General features: G+C 44.3%; 2 protein-coding genes across 9 annotated transcripts in view; one reads left to right on the top strand and one right to left on the bottom strand.

Annotated features, from left to right (window-relative positions):
• Window positions 1-18,005, bottom strand: part of UBE2F (ubiquitin conjugating enzyme E2 F (putative)) — a 337,630-nt gene that overhangs the window by 243,557 nt on the left and 76,068 nt on the right. The gene's annotated exons all lie outside the window — the stretch shown is intronic.
• FN1 (fibronectin 1) overlaps window positions 1-18,005 on the top strand; it is a 52,977-nt gene that overhangs the window by 7,702 nt on the left and 27,270 nt on the right. For all 7 annotated transcript variants that reach the window (XM_030230651.2, XM_030230657.2, XM_030230656.2 and 4 more), the window contains exons 7-19: window positions 665-865; window positions 1,658-1,837; window positions 3,315-3,491; window positions 3,933-4,085; window positions 5,926-6,054; window positions 7,553-7,696; window positions 9,448-9,569; window positions 10,771-10,948; window positions 11,072-11,248; window positions 12,805-12,933; window positions 13,051-13,140; window positions 13,680-13,874; window positions 15,191-15,463. In XM_030230651.2, coding sequence (XP_030086511.1) covers window positions 665-865; window positions 1,658-1,837; window positions 3,315-3,491; window positions 3,933-4,085; window positions 5,926-6,054; window positions 7,553-7,696; window positions 9,448-9,569; window positions 10,771-10,948; window positions 11,072-11,248; window positions 12,805-12,933; window positions 13,051-13,140; window positions 13,680-13,874; window positions 15,191-15,463 — 2,148 coding nt within the window. The remainder of the gene's footprint in view (window positions 1-664; window positions 866-1,657; window positions 1,838-3,314; window positions 3,492-3,932; window positions 4,086-5,925; window positions 6,055-7,552; window positions 7,697-9,447; window positions 9,570-10,770; window positions 10,949-11,071; window positions 11,249-12,804; window positions 12,934-13,050; window positions 13,141-13,679; window positions 13,875-15,190; window positions 15,464-18,005) is intronic.

Below are 18,005 nucleotides of genomic sequence, written 5' to 3'. Positions count from 1 at the left end.
TAAACTTCTGAATGAGTAACGCTTGAAGGATGACAGTATTTTCAAAGGTTTCCATAATTACTTCCCCTATTTCAGCAGAGCTGAATTTGTGGAGGTTCCTGTGGGAATCATTAGCAGAAATTTATACGATGTAGACAACAACAAGCCTCTTTGTCTCTCAGTATTATTTCAAATGATAATGTGCTAAATACTTTGATTCAAAGTTTAAAAATTGCTGAGTAAAAGAATTTTAAATTTATTCTTCTTGTTTCTCAATGAAAAATTCAAAATTAATCCTTTTTGCCTTATCTCCTTACTATCTTGCTAATTTTTATTCTTTTGTCACTGATCTTGATTTTTCTATTCTACATTTCCTTCGACTAATTTTTTTTCCCCAAAAAATTGTTTTCTAAACAACTGTATGAAAAAGACTTTCTAAATGCTTTCTAAAGCCACTCTACAGGATTGGAAGCCAGAGGCTGTTATTAGCAGAGAGGGGGAGTCGTTCTTCTAATTTCAAAATTTGCAGAGTGGAATAATTAAGCCGCGTCTCGGGAAGCTTAAGAGTGTCGTGCCTTCCGTCTGCTGGAGTGCCTGAGGTTTTATTGTCTCAGCACTTAATGGCAGCCTTCTGTTGCTGAGCTTTGAGTGCCACATGTCCCTTCTGTCCCACGTTGTGCTGCAGGCTCTGGCTCCCCCAGCATTACGAACGTGCAGACGGCGCTGTACCAGCCCCAGCCGCAGCAGCCCCAGCCCCAGCCCTACGGGCAGTGCATCACTGACAACGGCGTCGTCTACTCGGTGGGCATGCAGTGGCTCAAGACACAGGGCAGCCAGCAAATGCTGTGCACCTGCCTGGGCAACGGAGTCAGCTGCCAGGAGATAGGTATGAGCTGCTGTGAGGTCTCTAGGACTGTCCTCTGGCTTAATTTCCAAGCAGAACCCTTTGTGTGCATGTCAGAAGTGTCCCCTGACAAAGACATACTGGAGAAAGGTGCAAGGTGGGGAAGAAATGCTTTGGTTATTTGAAACCTTGTTGTTTAGGGCAGGAATGTTTCCCAGTGAGGTGTGTATAACCTGCTGAGGGGGAAACAGAGCCCTTAGGGAGCAGCACCCTTTGTGTGTGTCTCAGAAATATCCTCTCAAGAAAACATACTGGAGAAAGGTGCAAGAGGGAAAGAAATGATTGGTTGTTTAAAGCCTTGTTTAGGGCAGGAATGTTTCCCAGTGAGCTGTATATAACCTGCTGAGGGGAAACAGAGCCCTTGGGGAGCAGCACCCTTTGTGTGCATGTCAGAAGTATCCTCTGAAGAAGACATAGTGGAGAAAGGTGCAAGGTGAGGACGAAACGGTTTGGTTATTTGAAGCCTTGTTGTTTAGAGCAGGAATGTTTCCCAGTGAGCTATTTATAACTTGCTGAGGGAAGCAGCACCCTTGGGGAGCAGCATTAATAACTTCATTCAAATGGAGCTGCAATAATATATGTTTGGAAAAGAATGTGAAGGAATGCCACAGCTATGGAGCTGTCTGTTGGTGTGTATTGGCCCAGCTCCTTGGCAGTCTCTGTGGGTTCCCAGCAGCCAGCAACTTGGCTTGGAGGGGCTGTTGCTGTTTTAGAGCCCTGAAATTTGTGAATTGCTTTAAACTGCAGTCTAATGCTGTGATTTTCTTTCTGAAGCCGTGACCCAGACGTACGGTGGCAATTCTGATGGAGAGCCCTGTGTGCTGCCTTTCACCTACGATGGAAGGACCTTCTATTCCTGCACCACCGAAGGCCGCACGGACGGGCACTTCTGGTGCAGCACCACTTCCAACTTTGAGCAGGACAGGAGATACTCCTTCTGTACTGAGCAGAACGGTGAGCTCCAGTCACAGGCTCTTCACATGCATGTCACCCTGGTGGAGGGATGGAGGAGGGAGCAGAGGACACAGGAACAGGCTGCCTGACCAATTCCAGCAGTCTGGAAGGACTCAAGGCAGTGCTGTGAATGGAGGGCTGCCTGCTGACAGAGCACTTGTATGCTCTTGGTGGTTTTGGAGGGTGCTACAGATGTACCCTTTGAGTCCTGTTCTCTGAGCTGAACTTAGAATGGGAGTACTTGGTCATGGTGGAGCTTTGGCCCAAGGGGTTTGTATCTTTGGCTTTGCCTGGGTGAATTGCTTCAAGCAGTGCCCATATTAGGCTGCAGAGAGGAGGATGTCCACGGAGTACAGTTTGTGCAGTTCTGTCACTCCCTCCATCCTGGCTATCTAGCCAGGCTGCCATATATAGCAGTGCTCTTCATGTGATTTGTGGTCACTGATCAGGAGCTGGGGCATGACTAAGGCAGCAGCATTGCCACTTGCCTGTGGATGGTCAGTGTTCACAGCACGGATCTGTCTACCTGTGTGGTTGCACTTCCTGGAGTGCCTGTCAGACATCCATGGAGCAGTGTCCAGGCAGCTTCTTGGGATCTGACCTTGGAAAGAATATTTCATGTTCCCACGTGAAAATACTGCTTCTTACACTGAATAGACACTAAAAAAAAACAAAAAACAAAAAACAAAACTGTTCTACTTTGGTTGTTTTTTCTTGATAAAACTCAAGTCTTTTTCTACAGCACTTATAATACTGTATTTTTAAATAAGCAAACAAACACCCAAACACTATCTCTGTCCATGTACATGTTCATGTTTTAGGGAGGCTTCTTGGGATACACTGTGGAAAAGAGAAATGTGATATAGAAAAATCTCAGTAAATGTCTTGTTGTTCTCCAATATTTGTAAAGCAGAGTTGCTCAAGAGGTGATTAGTTCAGGTAGATTACAGCCCTCTTTCCAGTGCTGCTTGCAAAACCTGCAAGCAGCACTGGAAAGCTGAAGCTTCCAACCTGCAGAGAGGTTTTGGCTTGTCCAGTTGTACATAACTGAGCTGTAACCCTTTCCTGAGGGTGAAGGCTTCCCTTAGAGCTGAAGGGCATCACTGGGAAATGGCTTCAGAGATAATACAGGTATGCTGAGAGCTGTGAGTTAATTTCATTCCCTAGGTCTTGGGAGAAGACATTTACAAAGCTACTTCCCAAGCACAGTAAGCTTTGGTTTTCCCTGTTTCCTGGGAATTCCCATGGCTGGCTCTGCAGCTCATTCCAGAGCAAAGCTTGAACTGAACTGACCTCATGCACAGCTTATGTTTCCACGTCTGAATTAATTAAAGCCAAGAAAAGAGGCCTGTGGATTAAATACAGGGCACACATGGGAAAAAGTGGTGCTAGTGGTTTGTTTTCCAAGCTCTTCCATGCATGCTAAGAGAGAGTGCAGGCTGAATTTGCATCTGTTCCCTTCATTTTTTTGGTACAGTTTTGGTCCAGACACGCGGTGGCAATTCCAATGGTGCTCTGTGCCACTTCCCCTTCCTGTACAACAACCGCAACTACACCGACTGCACTTCCGAGGGACGGAGGGACAACATGAAGTGGTGTGGAACCACGGAGAACTACGATGCTGACCAGAAATTTGGGTTCTGCCCCATGGCTGGTAAGGCTGAGAGCCATAAAGGGCTTATGGAGCATGTGGTTCTTTGAGCTGGAAAGTGAAGATCTCTGTTGTTGATCAGATATTGATGACTTCTATGATGATAATGAGCTGAATCTCAGCCCAAAGCCCTTTAAGGCATTTCTGAAGTTTTGGTTTGTCCTTTTTTTCCCCATTGACCAACTCTAGCAGAGATTTAGCAGTGCCAGGAGAAGACAATTTTCATTACTTCTTTGCTGCAAGCCAGTGGTAGGCATGCTCTTCAGCTGGTGCAAACTGGTGTAGATCTGCTGGAGAACCTAAATTTGAGTGTGTGCCTAAAATTTCCTTGTTAAGATGCAGAAACCGCTACCTGGTATGAAGGAGCATTGCAAATGGTCTCAGTCCTCAAGATCTTGTAAATTCTGGCCTCATAAATATCCTCTTGGCTTTCTTCTCACCCAGCCCATGAAGAAATCTGTACAACCAATGATGGTGTCATGTACCGTGTTGGGGACCAGTGGGATAAGCAGCATGACATGGGCCACATGATGAGATGTACTTGTGTGGGAAATGGCCGTGGAGAATGGACCTGCATTGCCTATTCCCAACTCAGAGGTACTGAATTTCATGTTGATATCATCACTTCAGTTGAACTGGGAGGTGGCAGAAGTTGGTATTCTTTTCTGTCATTTCTGTCTTTTCTGTCAACTCAAAACTGTTGTTTACTCTTAAGAGTAGGAAGGGGATTAGAAAAGCTGTGAAGTTCTTGTCTTGTTTATGTGCTGGATAAGTATATTCCAGCCTTTACAGGCTCTGAAGCAGAAGCAAACCTTGGTTGTCTTGATCGTGGTATCCCTCCCTCCTTTTGTCTACCTTTAGAATTTGGCAGCACTGTGACTTTACAAGGAGCTCAGTATAGGCACCTCCCTGCCTCAAGAACAGACAAAGCTCCAGACTAGTCTGAAGTTTGAAAGCAGACCTGTTGTGTTTTATTGTTCTGCAGTGAAATTCTCAATTCCTTTGTGATGGATTAGCCTTTTGCTGGCTAATCTATATGAAAGGCTGGCAGGAAAGCATGGAGATTTACTCTTATTTATTTACTCATTTGCATGAGTGGTCCAAGTGGAGAAGTACTTGAGCAATACCAAAAAAAGAAGACTTAAAAGCACAGACATTTGATCATCCTGCAGCTAGCTCACAGCATTGGCTTCATGTCTGGAAAAGGCAGGGGGGTTGCTGTCAAGAAGCCAAGAAAGGACTCTTTTAACACCACTGCTGAAGTGGGATATAATTTATAGGGAAAGGCTCACTCAAGGCCTTTGGAAGGGATTTTTTAATGTTTGAGGAACATTTTTTTAATGTTCCCTTCAGCGTGAAAGGCACTGCTCAAAGTTCTGGGCTGTGCAAGTCCTGTTTCCACTTAAACAGCTAGTTCTCTGCAGTTCCATTCTGGAGCTGAAGTGGTTTTCTTGCTGAGGAGAGGGTAGAGATACTTGGCTTTTTCAAAAGGCAAGGGTTATCTGAGTAGAGCTGTTGAAACACAGCAGCCAGACCTTGGTGCCTGCAAGAGAGTCTGAGGACTCCTTGGTTTATCCAGATGCTGTGCCCATGGTGTGGGAAAATGTCATGGGGAATAAAATCATGGGAATCATGGACTCACTTCCCCAAGGACAGCTGGTCCAGGGTTGACTCCAGACCTGAACTTGGGTCTCTTGGGTCCCACTTAACAAAACAACTTGCTTCTGGGCTTGTTTTCATATTTGTTTTGTCTTTCTGCTCCTTGCTGTGATTAGACTGGCTTTAGGAATTCTGGGCCAGATTCCAGATGGACATTGAACCTAACAGAGTGATGGCATTGTACTACAGCATGGGGTCTGGTTACTGTGTTGTGAGGGAAGAGTAGACTGGTAGGAACCAGCAGCATCTTGTGTGTGTAAAAGATCAGCCTCTACCTTCAGATTACTACAGAGGGTAGCAGAGGTAGACAGCAGAAAAACATCATGAGGATGGCTGTACTTCTTCATTGTATCCTCATAAATTTGGAGCAGCCCTTTTCTCCTTATGTAGTTGCAGTGGTTTGAGGCTGAGGAATTTCAGCTGAGGTGTTCCTCAGAGGAGATGGTCAGAGAGTCAGTGAGGTGGTTTAGAGTTTTGATCACACACGGAATCTATCTGAAGGAACAAAGAGGCAGTTCTATAGCTGGACTGTGTCCTACAGACCTCTTTTCTGCAGGTGTTGCTTATTTGTACAGTGCTGATAGATGAACTCGGGAGCAGGGCTGTGTGCAGCACTGTGGGGGTCACAGGTTACAGAAAGAAGGGCTCCCTTCTGGCTTGGATGGAGCTGGTCATGGTCAGTCTGTGTGCTGATCTAGCAAGGGATTGATGTTCCAGGCAAAAGGGTTCTCTCTCAATGCTTACACCTATTGCTGATGAACTCTACTCTCTCCCCCAGACCAGTGCATTGTGGATGGCATCACCTACGACGTGAACCAGACCTTCCACAAGCGCCATGATGAGGGGCACATGCTGAACTGCACCTGCTTTGGCCAGGGCCGGGGCAGATGGAAGTGTGATCCTGTTGGTGAGTCACTGGCTGTCCCCCCTTGCAGATAAACACACTTTGTGGCTCTGTACAAACTGGCTGTGGTATGGACAAACTGGTGTGTGAGTTTGGGCCCAGTCTTTGTCCACTTTCTGTCATGAGTTGTGCAAAAGCAAAAATAGAAGGAACTCTGCATTTGCTGGAGGGTAAGTGAAAGGACATTTGTTAATTTAAGGACAAATGCTTGGGTTATCACACCTGCCACAGAAGAACCATGACTGTGGCCAGCATATGTTGTAAAATGTAGCAGGTTGCGGTCGCAGGGCAGTTAGTCCGTGGTCATTTGGCTGGATTCTGGTACCTCATTTATCAGCTTAGCAGAGCTCTCAGCCTGAACACTGATAAAACATGCAGCTGGGCCCTGATGCTAGCATCAGTTTTCTTGCCTTTCTCTATCCTAAAATCTTTCACAGTTTTCTCCCTGAACTGAGGAAGGAGAACCAGCATATATTAACTTACCTTGGACTGAATTGATTTTTTGGCTGCCCTTTGTTCTAGCAAAGAGAAAGCTCAGGATGAGAACATGTGTTAATAGTGCTCTGGAGGTTACCTAAAACCATCATGATTCTCTGCAGGAATAAGATTTCATGTCTTCTTCCTCCCCCCTTCCCTAGCAAACCTTGATTGGAAGATAAAACCTGGCTGTTTGGTTTACAATTACTAAGTCCAAGAGAGCTTCAAACTATTGCCAAGAAAATGTATTAGAAATTACTGGTTGTGAAGCTCTACTTTGTTAACAGTAGTATCTGTACATGTTTACTCAAGGAACATAGATTGTAAAGCTCCTGAAAATTACTAGTTTGAAGGAGGGGGTGGGGGGATGATTTCAGCTATCTGTATAAGTGCAATTAAAGTTTTAATTTTGTTTGCTCTCTCTAAACAAAGCTCTTATTTATCCAAGCAAACATAATGCTGGTTCTCACTGAAAATTTCCATGGAGCCAGGCATACATGCAGTTCTTAGAGTAGAAAGTGTGCTGAAGTGCTGTACTGTGCTGTATTTACACTAGTTCAGCTGATTTCAGGATCTGATCTGTCTCCCTTTGGTTTATACAATGGTAAATCTGGAAAGATTCTGCTGAAAATAAAAACATTCTGGGGACTATTAAAGCATAAATGAATTCTGAAGGCAGGAGGAATTTTTTGCTTTGATCTCCTTGAGAGCAGCATGGTTTAGCTTTGGAGAGATGAACTCAATTGGCCAGGGCAGAATTGAGCTCCAGAGTGGATGAAATTCTTTCTAGAAGGAACACCCCACTGAAATGCATCAGAGCTGAATTAGCCCCCTAGTATCCAACTTAATACATGCAGTGCTGTATTAAGATCCTTGAGTTGAGACTCCAGTTCTGTTGCCTCTTTATTTTTATGTACCTATATTTGCAAATAAACATCAGTGCTTCATTTCTTTGTGCAAAAGTCTTTTGGCACTTCTTTGTAGATATTTCACCCAGTGTGAACTGTACCTCTTGTGCCTCCAGACCAGTGCCAGGACTCAGAAACTCGCACCTTCTACCAGATTGGAGACTCCTGGGAGAAGTATGTGCATGGGGTCAGATACCAGTGCTACTGCTATGGTCGTGGGATTGGAGAGTGGCACTGCCAACCTCTGCAGACCTACCCAGGTAAGCAACCCAACAGAAAATGAGCTCACCTGCTGAGTGAGACCTGAGGAAGGCCAGCTTTCCACCCCTCACCTGTTCAGGTTTCTGTACCTAATGCTTTTTGGTTTCCTTTTAAAGCAGAACAGATTCTTCCTGTCTCTTGGCAGACACAAGCAGTGGTCAGGGGTTGATAAAGAGGGGCTCAAGCTGTTTGCAGCTATTCCTGAGGCCAGGGTTAGTTCAGAGAATGACCCTCAGTGCACACAACAGCTTGGGTTTACACTGCCTCCTGGTATTTAGTGATATCACATGTGTGATCTTCAGCTTATATTTCCTGAAACTCACATGTGTGATTCTTCCTTTTCCAGTCATTGCAGAAGCAAAATCCATCATGGAACAAAATGTTTTTCCTGATCAGTGCCCCAAAGACATTAAATATTTGAACTCTTGTTTGTCCAGGCAATTCCAGGAACTCTATAGGAATGGGCAATGCCTGTTTGTTGGTTGTTCAGCTTCAGTTCCCTGAACAGGAGAGGAAGTTCTCTACTTTCCTCTTTAAGGTTGCAACTGCCACTGTCTTAATCTGAATAAGATGAAGTATTAAGGCTTGCTGAGCTTCATTTACTCCTGTTGGACTGCTTAAACAAACATCTCCCTGAGCTATGTGAAATATGCATGCCTCCAGCCTGGAGACCAGGCTTGGGGCTGCTTTAGACACAAGAGTGACTGAAAATGTGTAAATAAACCAAATCTAATGTTTCTGAATGTAGGTTTGGGGTTAGGTGAGCTTTGAAATTTTCTGCCTGTGGGCACAAGTTTGTTTTTCTAGAAATCCTGTTAAATGGGGTGCAGGTATATATGTTACATGGTTGTTCAAGTAAATTATTATTAGAAATGTTGGGAATGGGGTGAGGGTGCAGCTATTTAGTGGCTGAAACACTTTTCTGCAGATTCCAGGGATCTCTTTGCTGGGATTTTCTGAGAACTAACATGAGGACAGTGCTGTTGAGTGTTCAGTGACACCTCCCCAGTGGGCCCAGGTTCTCTGAAAGGAGAACCATGGGATCATAAAAGCTGTCCTTCTCTATTGGAGAGCTTGTTGGAGGAAACAGGCCTGAGCCTGACCTAGCTGAATGCAATCAGTAGTCTTAAGCATTAGAGCACTGCAGAACTTGTATTTTCATCAGTTCATGGGCCTCTTTTTTGTCTCAGACCCCTTCTGGTGGGGTTTGTGTGCAGAAGTCTCACTATCTGTAGAATCATTGCAGAGTCAGGAAGATTCGGTGTTTCAAATGAACTGATGAAGAAATTTAGTAAAATAGTAGAAGATTAGTGTCTCTTTTCAGGTTATCTTCAGTGTCAGATCAGAAATTTTTTCCTCACCATGCTGCATGATTAGACCTCGATATGGCAGATGGTTTTTATCAGCTTCCCTGCTGCCATTGCAGAAGATACTAATGAAGAAAAGTTATTTGCTGAGAAGTTCCCCCATCTCTTTGAACCTCAAGACTGTTTTGCAGACTTTCTGTACTAGACCTCTCCCATTTTCCATTTCATTGGTATCTTACAGGAAATGGACCCAAGCAGTGCACATAAACTTCCCCACAAAATTTATTCTTACTCACTGGTTTTCTAGGTAGGAATGAAGGATAGGAAGACAATAGACCTGATTTCCCATGTATAGAAATACTATGTGAGCCATGCAGCTTTCTTGCTTTTTGATGACTCCACAATATCCCCAGCAGGTTAAAACCAGCAATTCTCTTTTTCAGGCTCAACTGGACCTGTGCAGGTGATCATCACAGAGAGTACCAATCAGCCAAACTCCCACCCCATCCAGTGGAATGCTCCTGAACGATCTCACATCACCCAGTACATCCTGCGCTGGAGACCTGTGAGTGCCACATTGTCATCATTTGTTCCTCAAGAGTTCTTTATTTGGCTTTTTCTTCTGTCTGAAAGAAGTGGCTGACACAACTTCAGCAAACTTGAGTTGCTTATTCAGTGTCTTTGGCCTCTTGAGGTCAACAGCTACTCTTGAGCATCAAGGAGAGCCAGTGCTGTATAAACAATGTTTTCTTGCCCAAACTTCACTGGTTGCTGTGTTCATAAAGTATTTTATTGAACAAAGCACTGGTACAGCAGGCAGACAAGTTTATAGCCTTAGGAATGTAAATCCTTGTGGAAGCTTCTTCAAAGAAATGCTGTTTTAGCAACATGTGCATATCCAGAAACTACCAGGATACATTTTGTGCTGTTAATGTGGAGGTAAAAGTGACTAGGATATGAAGTCATAAACAGCTTGTGTAGGATTAAATAAACAGTCACTCCCATCTTCTCCTAAGTCTAAACCAAAACTGGTTAACCACAGCTTGTTGGCTGGTTCCTCTGTGAGGAATAATTTGGTTTAACCAACACAGATGAGCTGTCTTCCAGCTCCCCTGAGTACAGCTTCACAAAAGACCACTTAATGATTAAGAGCATTAGTACCTCAATGCTGCCTGTTATTAACAGAACAATAAAGGCCCTGATCCAAAGCCATTCAAGGCACTCAAGTTTTTTTACTGATTTCAGTGTATCTTGGATGAAGGCCTGAATGAAATGGACTTTAAAGCACTGGAGTACAAACCTCAGAGGATGGAGCATTATTTTAAAGCTTCCCATAGAGTTCAAACACAGGGTAGAAGGGAAGAACCTCTCTGTATATTGTTTTCAGATGATGGCTTTAGAGTGTTATTATGAACAGGCTTCAAAAGTATCTTTTCCAGCCACTACTTCATGCCTTACTGTGCTCTTGGTGAAGGAATGAGTTGAATTTATAACAAATAATGCTCCTTTTAAAGGGTAAAGTTCACAGCTAGGTTGTTTTGAGTTTACCCCTGTAAAACCTAGTAACTCAATGCCATTGGTCCTGCTTCTTGGCCTACTTTTCTCATCTCCTTTGACTTGATTCTGTCTGTGCACTAAAGCCATTCAAGTCGTAGCTGTGTTTGAATATTACAGTGAGTAGTGACCACACAGCAGCTTAGGTCTCTAGATTGCCCTGCTTGCAGCCTAGGGAGTCTCTCACTCTCTGAGTGTCCTTTTTCTTGCAGAAAAACTCAGGAAGGCAGTGGAAGGAAGCCACCATCCCTGGCCACCGCAACTCCTACACCATCTCAGGCCTGAAGCCTGGTGTGATTTATGAGGGACAGCTCATCAGTGTCCAGCAGTATGGCCACAAAGAAGTCACCCGCTTTGATTTCACCACAACCAGCACCACAGCAGTGACAAGTGAGCTGGGCAGGGGCACATCCAGGAAAACCTAATCTCCTTCACCTACGTCCTTGCTTTGTGCATCCCTAGAACACAAAAGTGTAGTGATGCTTAATGCAACCTCTTTCCTCTCTCTGGTAGGCAACACTGTTTCAGGAGAGACAACTCTTCTTCCTCCTGTGGTGGCTACTTCAGAATCTGTCACTGAAATCACATCCAACAGCTTTGTTGTCTCCTGGGTTTCTGCCTCTGACACCGTTTCTGGATTCCGTGTTGAGTACGAGCTGAGCGAGGAGGGTGATGAGCCACAGTACCTTGGTGAGACAATGCTGTGTGTGCCAGGGCAAAGCACTGCTCCCAGTCAGGGCATCACTGCTCTGTGCCACTCAGAGCTGGTGTGAGCATCACAGTGAGCACCTCTCTGTCTTTCAGTAGGATTCAGTTAGGATATGAGAGTGGCAGGAGCAGTTCAGATAAAAATTCAGTTCCTTGTCTTTTCTCCATTAATAGCTGTAAGCCAACAAGGCAAGTAAATAGCAATCCCCTCAGAATACTGTCCCAGAATTCTGTAGAGGAGAGCTGCCTGAGCCAGGAGTGGTGGATGAGTAATAACTTTAAGTAGATATAATTATTCTTTTGATCTCTGTGAATCTTTGCTCAGTTTTTTTTGCTCAGTTTTGTTTTTTGTTTTCATTTTACAATCATGTAAAGTTACTGGCTTCCACAGCATCCTGAAATGAGCAGCAGTTCAGATGAGAAAAGAACCAAATCTGTTTTTCTGAACCTACCTCCTGGCTAATTTCCTTTGGCATACCTTTGTCCTTCCATCAGAATGGACAGAGAGAACTCTTTCCCAAATGCCCTCTCTTGGCCGCTTGTTACCTCATGGATACCTCACGTTCCAGTCTGCTCTGTCAGTTTTGTTTGGATCAGATCTTCCTCATCTTTGATAATATGGCAGTTTAGCTGAGCTGGAAGCTGGTTAAAGGCACTGGACTCAGACACAGGAATTGAAACTGGTTTTCTAATATTTATTGTAGAGCCCATGGCGCCACTAAATGTAATTTCATTTTAACTTCTTTTTCCTAGTTTCCTGTCTTAACAGTGGTAATAGCAATATCTCACCTCAAGCATTTGAAGTTATAATAGTTAGTGGGACATGAGTGTGGTAGAAGAACATGACAAAAAGAACAGCAATTTCCTAACCTAATAATTCTCCCTGGACTATTGCTTCCCTGAACTCACAGGCTTGGACACTGAGCAGAAGTGGCTCTTGTGGGGACTGCCAGCATTGTCACCACCTTTCTTTCTGCCCAGGCAGATGAGCTGAGCTGTGATGCAGCTCCTGAGTTTGTCTGTCTACAGACAGAGGTTTACAGGCATATTGAAAGGCAATTCCTAGTTTTCCCTAAGATGCTTGATTTGTCTGGTCAGCAAAGAGCTGCTTCTTGGAGTTTTCTACATCTGGCACGTAGGTGGACATCTGGGAGAAGGGAAAGAAGTTCACCAGCCCTCATAATGTCATTCTTCTTCACTCATGAGTCAGTGTTTCCACATAACCTACTCATGTGAAAGTTTTTCCATATATTTCTGTACTGCAAGTTCAACAGTCAGGGTATGAAGTGAGTGTTCAGCTGAGGTGGCTACAGTGTGCAGGGGCTGCTGCCCTGCAATATCCCTTGGTTGCTGGTCCCAGCTCTCCACACAACTCTTGTGAGGTGAACCAAACACAGTGCAGAGAAACTGTTGTTTTATTGCTGAGAAGACTGTGCTTCAGCCCAGGTTAGAACAGTAGACTTCTCAATTATTTAATTTGGAGAGAAAGCAAGAAGATGGAATTGCTAAAAGAAATTTTTCTCTCCTGCCTTCCTCAGATCTTCCAAGCACAGCCACTTCTGTCAACATCCCTGACTTGCTTCCTGGTCGCAAGTATATTGTTAATGTCTACCAGATCTCTGAAGAGGGAGAGCAGAATCTTATCCTGTCTACTTCACAGACTACAGGTATGTGTGGTTGGCTGTTGCTGCACTTTGAAAGCTGTTGTTACTGTTTGCTCAAGAATTTTTTGTTACCTCTTACCCTCACACTTGCTGTCCTCCTGTGTTTATTGTCTTAAACAGCTCCTGATGCACCACCCGACCACACAGTGGAAAGTGTGGATGACACATCCATTGTCATCAGCTGGAGCAGACCACAGGCTCCAATCACAGGTTTGTCCTGTTGGAGAGCATTTATTCTGCATTATTGCTAGAATCTGAAATGTAGATGAAAAGGAAAAGGAAATACAACTCTGGGACAAAGGTAGTGCAGAATTCTGCCTGGTGAGAGAGACCAGCTGGAGAGCACATGGGCAGTTGAGCATTTCCTTGGCTTCAGTGGCTGAACCAAGCAAGGCAGAAGGCTTGATGTAAAACAATTCCTTCTGGATTTGTGTTACATGAAAACAAGCCCCAAGACCTTATATTTGTATCTGTCATCCAGACCATCCCATAGTGAGCATGTGAACAGTACAGGCCTGAATCCACATGTCAGACCCCAGAGAGATCCTCACCCAGGTCAGACTGTGCTTTGGAAGGTGGTGTGAGTGTGTGGTCTCTAGATGGGACGTGAGCACAGGCAGGCTATAGGTCCTGCTGAAGTTCAGGACTATTTTTATCAAAGCTCAGGAGGGAGATCAGTTCAGCCCTCATTTCTAGCATTCTTTGTGCTTACTGCTTGTGCTGAGGATTACATATTTCTCTTGCTTCAGGCTACAGGATTGTCTACGTTCCCTCTGTGGAAGGCAGCAGCACAGAGCTCAACCTGCCTGACACTGCCACCTCTGTGACACTCAGTGACCTGATGCCAGGGGTTCAGTACAACATCAGCATCTATGCTGTGGAAGAAAACCAGGAGAGCACTCCTGTCTTCATCCAGCAGGAAACCACTGGGGTCCCACGTACAGGTAATGCTCATCTTCTGGGTTTCAGTCCCTAAGTTGCTGTTGCTGCCTAATGGAGTGTCTAAATGAGCTCTGTTATGGTTTTGTTGGTTTGAATTGTAAGTTTCACTGGTTTTGAAGTTCTGCAGTGAAGTCATACTTATTGACACAGTTAAAACACCACTCTGCATTGGCAGGGTTGCAATTTCCTAGGGGTTGGACTGCAGGCAGGTCTTGCATTGTGTGCAGAAGAGAGATCAATTTCCCAAGATATCTTAGGGGGATTCTGCTAAGAAATCCTCTGAAGTGCCTGGTGTATCATTTTGACCCAGCACTTGGCTCACAGATGTTCAGGGTTATGTACTCAGACACCACAACACAATGTTCAAACTGTTCACCTGACTTTTCCTTCTCCCTTCCAGTCCTAGCCATTATTTTCCTTTACAGTCAGTGGAGTTGGGAGATTGCTCAGCATTGACTGATGTGCCAAAACACCATAGGATCTAAACTTGAGGCACTCAGTATTTAAAAATCTTCTGGTTTCAGGGTTCTTTAAGTATCCAGTTGGACTGAATAACCAAACCAAAAGAAGGGATAGTGAAATAATTGGGATTTGATGTGGTAAGCAGTGGAATTTCATGGTCCTGCAAGTTGCAAGCACGTGTTTGCAAATGGGAATTTACCAGGAATGAACTCAGCTCAATGACTTTATGGTTTGGCTTCTGCATCTTCCAAAAATGTGTGCTGGTTAACCTTAGGGCAGTATCAGTCCTAGTCTCAAGAAACTTATTTTAAACACAAGAATTCAAGGGTGCAGTACTGTGGCCCAGCACTGAGGGAACTGCATTTTGCATTTGACTGCAGTAAGGCCAGATCAGCCCCTGTACTTGTTTAATTATAAAAGGTGGATTTCAAGTTAATCACAGACATTCAGATCATGCTGTGGGTTTTGAAAACCCTCTCTTTTAATTTTAGAAGGAGGTTACTCTTTCCAACCCCTGGAGTACTTTGTTTCCCCTCAGGCTTTGGTTCTGCATATAATTGAAGTTCTGTAGCATATTACATCTGGTCTTTCAGTTCTTTCTGTCACAGCAAGATACCTTCTGAAGACATAAAGTAGATAATGATGTTTAGAATTATAGTCTACTTGAATATTGTCTGGGAATGTGTGTAGGCATGTTTACAGTGAGGTTACCCTGACTTTTTATTTTGGTAAATATTCTTGGGCTAGCCATTACTCAAGGAAAATTCACTTTTTTTTCTTTCCTTCCGTGGAAACCAATAACTTCTCCTCCTGCTAAGGACTCCCTCTGACAACTGTTGTACCCCTGTGCTTTCAGATGAAGTGCCTTCCCCCAGAGATCTGCAGTTTGTGGAGGTTTCTGACATCAAGATCACCATCATGTGGAGCCCACCCCAGAGCCAAGTGTCCGGCTATCGGGTGGAGGTGATCCCTGTCAACCGCCCTGGCCAGCACGGCCAGAGGCTGCCCATCACCAGGAGCTCCTTTGCTGAAGTCATTGACCTGATCCCAGGAACAACCTATCTCTTCAAGATCTTTGCTGTAAACCAGGGCAGGGAGAGCAAACCTTTGACTGGAGAGCAAACCACCAGTAAGTGCCTTTCCTCTGTGCTTTTTTCAGCTTTTTAAAGCGTGGATTTCTCTGTTGCTTGGAGAAATGTATAAACAGAGCCCTTGAAGTGCAACAGTTCTAGCCCAGGAGGTATCCCATCAGTAGGATGACAGGGCTGGGAATTCATTCATTCTAACAGTGATCTCTTCAGCAGATTTATCCTCCTCCAGGGCTTTGCAATGGGAGTTTAAGTCTCATGGCACTTTAAAACAATTTTGTATGGCTGGAATTCAACTTTTTTATTACTGACTGAGAATTGATGGACCCTGCAGTTCTTTTATAGCACAGATCACAGCCTGTGACTTTTATACTTTTTTTTTTTCTTTTGCTGGTACCTTAGGGCAGATTTCAGTATGACTTAGAAGCCTTGCTGAGATTCCTCTGAAAATCCCCATCTCCCTTCTGACAGCTCCATACCTATCTGGCTCCCCTGGCAGCAGTAGCAGTTGTGCCTGCCCATGAAAAAGGCTTATGCAGGATCCCTCAGAACCTGATTGCTAATGATCTAGAGGCAGTGCAGCACTCACCAGTGTGAGGAGAAATGCACTTTGTCAGACATTGCTTTTTGCTTTGCTGCAGTGCAGAGAAGAGAGAGGAGCAGTGGCTGGGCAAGATGTAGGTTTTCAGATGGAAGAGTAAGAGTTTTATCTGGGTGGTTATCTCCATTTTTGACCCAAGAGGAGCAGATCAGACAGAGCATGGGACATAGTTTGTTTGATCAAATCCTGTTTATTGAGCATTAGAAGGGTGAGTGGGTATTTGTGATGTGCTTTGGCTGGGTCACTTTATTCAAAGGGACAAAATTCAGCTGTGTGCATCTGCTGCTCTTTTACCACTTTTCAGTAAATAAGAGCAACTTCTGAGAACCCATCCTGGCTCTTAGTAATATGAGAGGGAATGAAAGGAAATGGGATAATCTGTGAATATAGCCATGCTGTTTGAGGATTATCCTTACTTCCATCCAAAGAGTTGTGAGCAATGAATAGTGCCTGTCCCTTGACTGTGCAGGGAGAATGGGATCCTTATGTCCATCCTTTGCCATAGGTGTCTAATTTGAGCCCAGCACAGATGGTGTGAGCACCCTCCCTCCTCTTTCAAGCAAAGCTTTCAAAAGCAAGGATGCGACTTAGGAATCTGAACCCTCTTGGAAGCATTTAGAACAAGAAGGGCTCAGTTCCCAGCCAGATTTGTAATTTTTTGTGGTTGTTTTGAGGAGCCTGGGCTAGGTGTAGGGTTCCTCTAAAACTGCACAGAGAGGTGTACATTGGAGTATAGACATTTAATTCAGACAGCACAGTCACAAATGTCTGGAATCATTTTCCATAGGCTGTGATCATCTGCTTAACTGCTTGGCCTAAACCACATTGCTGAAACTATTCACATAAATTGCATCCTGTAATCGAAAGTCCTGGGAAACAGAAATCATTCAGGGTTCCCAAGGAAAACCCTGCAGCCAAAGTCTCTTCCCACGGTGTAAATGTGATTCTCTTTTTGGCCTTCCGTTAAAAAGCAGTCTACAAATAAACTCCAAGTGTGTGTGTGTGGCTTTTTAATCTTCCCCTTTTTCCTCTGCTATGGGGAGAGGAAGTGATAAAAGCCTGATAGAGCTGGCAAATTAAATTGTGCAGAAAGGAACTGACTTTAGGCTACACATTTTAGGAAGATAGAATCTTTGTCAGATGAGACTTAGCCCAGATCTAAGTACCAGCAAGGGGTAAAGTTGACTTTCAGCCTGTGGGTTGGAGATGGGCTTAAGCCAGGTCACACTCATCTTTTTCCTTTTTGTGTTCTCCCCAGTTTTTTCCAGTGGTGGAAGAAGGAAGACCTCACTTCCTTTTTCCTCCCTCCTCAAAAATGGAGAAAACAAAAAGGACAAAAGCATCTTCTTGCTGAATCACTGGGAGAGTGATGAAAGCATTAAATTCTTTTGCCAAAATATTACTTCTCCAGGAGGAGAAAAAAAACATTTGCCAGCAAAAAAGAGCATTGATGAAACCTCACTGCTCTTAAGCTCAATATATGGTTAAAATACAGAAAAGGTGAGGAAACTTGCCATGTGAACTCTGAACTCCTTGCTGCAGCCAGTGCTACCCTGCCTGCTGTGGGGGCAAATTCCCCTCCAGAGCCTCACCTTCCCTCAGTTGAAGGCGGTGACATCTCCACCAGTCACTGTGGCTCCAGTGAAGGAGCTTTGCTGCCTCAGCCTCTTGTTTATGGAGTTATCTGGGTTATCAGCAGATTCCCAGGGGAACTGATAAAAAGGGGAGGGAGCCTGGTAAGAGCTGTTCCCTGAGTCCCAGGGGAGAGATGAGCGTGCTTGGAATTGTTGGATGGTCGGTTCTATGGTGTGAATATTTTTAAGTAGATCTAGGAACTGGTTTTCTGCAGAAAGTCGCTGACTGCTACTTATTTTGACATTCAAATGACAAAGTAGGGCTGGTTTATTTTGGGAAGGGATTTTGAGAGGACTGGGCAAGGATTTAAAAGAATAAATCTTTTTTGTGGAAAAGGGCTAAAATTA

Source organism: Serinus canaria (genome assembly GCF_022539315.1).
Source record: "Serinus canaria isolate serCan28SL12 chromosome 7 unlocalized genomic scaffold, serCan2020 HiC_scaffold_29, whole genome shotgun sequence".
Classification (NCBI taxonomy): Eukaryota; Metazoa; Chordata; class Aves; order Passeriformes; family Fringillidae; genus Serinus; species Serinus canaria.
This window is presented reverse-complemented; position numbering and strand designations above follow the sequence as displayed.